The sequence below is a fragment of the Parus major genome, chromosome 1 (assembly GCF_001522545.3).
Source record: "Parus major isolate Abel chromosome 1, Parus_major1.1, whole genome shotgun sequence".
Taxonomy (NCBI): Eukaryota; Metazoa; Chordata; class Aves; order Passeriformes; family Paridae; genus Parus; species Parus major.
The window spans coordinates 2,255,588-2,261,059 of NC_031768.1; the positions used below are offsets into that span (position 1 = coordinate 2,255,588).

The window sequence follows — 5,472 nt, forward strand, 5'->3', positions numbered from 1 at the left end:
TAGAATAGAATAGAATAGAATAGAATAGAATAGAATAGAATAGAATAGAATAGAATAGAATAGAATAGAATAGAATAGAATAGAATAGAATAGAATACCTGAGCTGGAAGTGACCTACAAGAATCACCCAGTTGCAGCTGGAATATCTCTGCAAGGCTTTCTGGTCTCTTCAGGATTATTTTGGTTCTCATCCTTCATCAGCTGATGTCTGCAACATGTCCGTGTCACCTTTTATCTATAATGAATAGAATAGTTTATACATAGAATTTTAAACATTTTATAACACTCAGAGGAAAGGTGTTCACATCACTTCCAATTATGCATTTAGATTATTAACATTCCTGAATAATTGGAGTGGCCAAGCTTCAGTAATTAGATGAATATTCACTAATAATTAAGAGGTTTATTTTCCTTTAGCATTTCTTACATTGTGGTTCAGTCATAACATTTGATTATTCATTATTTTCTCTCCTGACTTTCATATCTTTGTGCTTAACCCACAGATCTCCTGACCTTTAAGAACTGGCAGCACTTCATTGGGTTTCTTTCTTTTACCTTCTTGACAGCCCAAATTCTCTCTGGGCTCACACATTTGCTTGAAAGAAACCCCAGTGACAGAAATAATTTCATTACTAAATCTAGATGCTGCATGTTATTTTTTTCATTTTTCCAAACTTAACTGTGATTTCTCCTATTTGAATATTCAGTGTCTCTCTCTTTGTTTGCTAAACCTCTCAGTACCCCATTTTCTACATCACCTTTATTGCATCAGCTCAAGCCTGGATGAGTTTTGTTTTCTCCTGATGGATGTGGCAGGGATTCCAGGACTCTATTTCCCATTCAAGAAGTTTTACAGTTACAAATTTAATTCAGTTCTTTTTTGCTTTGCTGTCCATTTCTGCTGCTTTTAGGGGTATTGAGGGGGGAGGTCACACTGACAAAGTTAATATGAAAACTAATTAATTATGGACATTAATTCATAGTCTTGCACATCCAGGTTGTTATGGGAGGGGTTTGTGTGCATTCCCATCCCCACAATGTATAAATTTGTATTTCAAACTCTGCAGTGGATGTGCAGCTCCTTCAAGTGCCAGCTTTTCCCCACAGAGATTTAATTTTAATTAGAGAGATAAATGGGAAATTTAAATGCTCAGGAAACATTTCTTTCCCCTCCTTTCTAAATCCCTTTTTTTGTGGTTGTATCTTCAGACCTTTAAGCCCAGGATTTAATATAGAGAACATGTTGGTTCCAGGCAGTGGTGTGAGGCTCAAACCACTGCAGGTGTGTGGCCAGGAGGGGTGAACTGGGTGATGGAGGCACAAAAATCAGGAGTAAAACTCAGCAGTTAAATCAAATTAAAGAAAGTTCCTGGCTGATGACAGTGGATTTTGGTTAAAACCCTGTGGGGAGTTAGGACAAAGCACAGAACTCTTCTTCCCTGATTTTCCTATTCACAGTTGGACCAAATGGGTTTTCTTCCTTGTCCTAAAATAGTTCTGCCAAGCTGCAACCTTCAGTAAAAAATCAGAATTATTTGTGATGTCTGAACCATTATTAAGAGTAATTACCATTACAGATAATAATGTCAGATTATATCAGAATATTCCTGCCTCATATCCACAGCAGAAAGGCTGTGTACACCTGAGCAATGACCTTTAAACCTTTTTGAATGAACTTTAAACCTTTTTGGGGGTTATCCATGAAGATATTTGTTTAAAAACAACCCCCCAGGATAGTTTTGGAAGTCAGGTCATGACACTGCACATGGAACCCAGAAGGTCTGGGCACAACCTGTTGGAGTCTGAGACACAGAGTGTGTGCCCTTGTCTCTGAGATCCAGAAAAACACTGAATTTCATACAATATGAAATTCATGAGCATGTTTGCATGGTGACACATGAAAACAACTGGTAAAGTCAGATAGAAAAGCTGGAACTGTGAGTGTGTAGATTAGGGAGTTTTCTTAAGTCACTGGGTGAAAAAGTTAAAGTTTAAAATAGTTTAGAAAGCAGAAGACAAGATGGAAGGTTTAGAATGTTGTTTCTTTTCCTTCTTCTTCCTCATGTTCTTGTTTTCGAGGTTTTTGGGTAATAGTGAGTGATTGGATAGAAAATGTCACAGTGCAGCACACAGGTGATGGGTCATTGGGTCATTAATTAAAATAATTTACGTGTCTATTGTTAATTGGGTAAGAATGAGTATAAAGATAAAAGAACTGAGTGGTTTGGGGCCGTTTTGTGCCTTCAAAGCCCAAAGTGAGGCACAAGTGAGGCCATTCTGTACCATCAGAAGAAAATGAACCAGACTGAGGTGAATTAAACTTGTGCAGAAAGTCTGGAGAGACCTGCCAAGTTTTGTGATAACATCCTGATAAACACGAGGAACAAGATCCCAACAGGCTTTGGAGTTTGTGTCCTGAGCCAGAGGGCTGTGATAAACGGGACTCCCCGTGAGGGAACATCCCCAAGGAGCTCAGCTCAGAGGAGCTGAGAAATCCAGGAGTGAAAAGAAGTGCAGAAGAAGCACAGCAGCAGAATTGAGAGAAAAAAGAAACAAAAATAAATTTTTAAAAAATGTTACACAACAAGTCAGGTGCACTCAAATTATTCCAAACCCACGGAATTCTCTGGTTTCCCATTCTGTTGTGATTTTGGAGATTCCCTTCATTTCCCTGGGCTCCAAAGGATGCTTTTCCTTCCCTTTACCCAGCAGAACTGGTGTCAGCTGTTTAGAAACAAGGCAATTCCTTGTGGAGGGTGGTAAAACCAGAAATTTGAAGACCTAATGGTGCAAAGTTGTCCAAATTTCCCAGGGAATCCCAACAGGGAGGTGAAACAAATCCCAAGGGCAGGGGTGGGAAAGGAGAATGGCTGATTTCTGCTTCTGCCTAAAGCTCAGATATCAACACCTCTGGGAGAATTATGGGCAGATTTGGGATCTTCAGGAATAAATCAGCAGTGTGCTTTGTGCTTTCAGAATATGAAATTGAGAGATCCTTTTTCCTGAGGATGAAATGTGTCCTAGCCAAGAGGAATGCAGGGCTGACGTGCAGTGGCTACAAGGTAATGTTTATAAATTACTTTTCCAATATTTAACAATCGACAAGCTTATTTATTTAGGTGTTTGTTTTGGGGTTTTATTTTTACATATCTGTAGCTGAGAACAAAGTTTGTGATGGAAAGAATCAGAAAAGGTCCCCGAAATGCCCTCAGTATTTCAAATTTAAACTTTGTGGCACATTCCCTCACCTTGGTCCCTGGGAATTATATCTGGAGCCCAGCCCTGGAGCTGCCAGGAGAGCACACAGCCCAGTTTAATTCCCCCATGGAATGGGGGGCAGGTGAGGCAGGAGCCCAGAGACAGGAATTTGGAAATTTTCCACATCCCACCCAGCTGCACAAGGCACCTCCTTGGCCTCAACACTAAAAAAACCCAATCACTGCCATCACCTCAGGGTGGAATTGTACCAAACCAGCAGGTTCTGTTTATAAATCTCACAGTTTGTTCAATTGTTTTTATTTATGACATGAAATCAAAGCCACAACAAACACTGAGGTCATAAAATAACAGCTGTCATTTGAGTAGCTTTTATTTTCAGATTTGCAGGTAGTTTTTATTTTCAGGTCTGCAGTAGCTTTTATTTTCAGTCTTACAGACAGTTTTTATTTTCAGATGTGCAGTGGTTTTTATTTTCAGCTTTGCAGTAGCTTTTACTCTCAGATTTGCAGTAGTTTTTATTTTCAGATGTGCAGTAGTTTTATATTCATCTTTACAGGTAGTTATTTTCAGATTTGCAACAGCTTTTATTTATTTTCAGCTTTACAATAACTTTTATTTTCCAATTTGCAGGCAGTTTTTATTTTCAGATGTGCAGTAGTTTATATTTTCAGATGTGCAGTAGTTTTTATTTTCAGATGTGCAGTAGTTTTTGATTTTCAGATTTTCAGGCAGGTTTTGTTTTCAGATTTGCAGTAGTTTTTATATTCATCTTTACAGGCAGTTTTTATTTTCAGCTTTGCAGTAGCTTTTATTTTCAGTCTTACAGACAGTTTTTATTTTCAGCTTTACAGGCAGTTTTTATTTTCAGCTTTGCAGTAGTTTTTATTTTCAGATGTGTAAGTAGCTTTTACTTTCAGCTTTACAGATAGTTCTTCTTTTCAGCTTTGCATTTGCTGCTCTTTGAGCTGCCTAGTTTAACTCTGCCCCCACCAGGGAGGGTCATTTCCATTCATCCTGGTGAGGATTCATTCAGAGTCCTTCAAAACCCAAAAAGCAAAGCCTGGAAGAGGAGCAGAGCTCTGCAGGAATGCTCAAGGTGCAGACATGGATCTGTTTGCACTCTTCCCTACCTGGCTGCACTGATAATTCTTCATTACACTGAGCCCTGTTTGCTCAGCTGCTCCCCAGCAAAAATGGTTCTGTCCCAAAGCTGAATCTGAAATCAGCTAAAGGAGTAGAGCTTGCAGTCGTGGCATCTCCACGTGGCTTTGGGGGTTTTTGGGTTTTTTAATTCCCAATTATCACTGTTAATCAGAGGCATCACTTTCTTTGGCTCACTATTAAAAGTTTGCACAGTGAAAAATCAAAGGATTCTTCTGTCTGGAGAGATGTTGGCCGAAATTTATTCCATTTGACTGTGCTTAAAGTCAGGACTTAATTTTTAAGAAATCACCTCATTAGCTGAAGCACAGAAAAAACTCATGGACCAAGTGATGGGGGAATTGAGAATCTGCTGAGAGATCTTCTTACTGTGCTTTGGTTAAACATTTCAATCCCTGCAGAGGAGGAAGGTTAAGCAGGAGGAGCCCATTTCCAGGTGATATTTGCTACCTTGTTCAGAGCAAAAATACACTGAAAATTAATTCCTTTCAGTTAAAAGCCAATCAAACAGTGAAATTCAGCTGAAGGATGTGATATTCCTGCTGCTTGGACCAGAAAACTGGCAGGGGCACTGATGATTTCTGAACACCAGCACCACACTAAATAAATCTTCTGGCCTGGAATAGTCCCCAGGTTACATTTCGCCCTCCCCTTAGCTGACACTGAATTTTTACAGTCTAACACTGTCATAATCACCTCTGTGAACAGCAATTGTACACAAGGATCCCGAAATCTGAGCTCAGAACCTTGGGCTTGGTCACAAGTCAAAAAAAAAAACCAAAACAAGGCTCTGAACTTGAGCAGAGAACTTAAAACTCATTTCTTGTGCATTTGCATAACCATCAGTTAATTTTTATTGCTTTGTGATGCATCAATAACCACTAGGTTTTTCAAAAGCCTTTTTTAAAGTGCTTTTATTTACATCAGAATAATAACTCGTTAAAATGTTTTTATTAATATTATTATGTTATGTTATGTTATATTATGTTATGTTACATTATGGTATGTTATGTTACATGATATTATGTTATGTTACATTATATTATATTATATTATATTATATTATATTATATTATATTATATTATATTATA

General features: G+C 38.2%; 2 protein-coding genes across 2 annotated transcripts in view; one reads left to right on the top strand and one right to left on the bottom strand.

Moving 5' to 3' along the window:
* Nucleotides 1-5,472, top strand: part of SIM2 (SIM bHLH transcription factor 2) — a 57,232-nt gene that overhangs the window by 28,111 nt on the left and 23,649 nt on the right. The window contains exon 5 of the mRNA XM_015623332.2: nt 2,977-3,062. Coding sequence (XP_015478818.1) covers nt 2,977-3,062 — 86 coding nt within the window. The remainder of the gene's footprint in view (nt 1-2,976; nt 3,063-5,472) is intronic.
* HLCS (holocarboxylase synthetase) overlaps nt 152-5,472 on the bottom strand; it is a 142,810-nt gene continuing 137,489 nt past the window's right edge. The window contains exon 13 of the transcript XR_001520718.3: nt 152-235. The gene's annotated coding sequence lies outside the window, so the exon portion shown is untranslated. The remainder of the gene's footprint in view (nt 236-5,472) is intronic.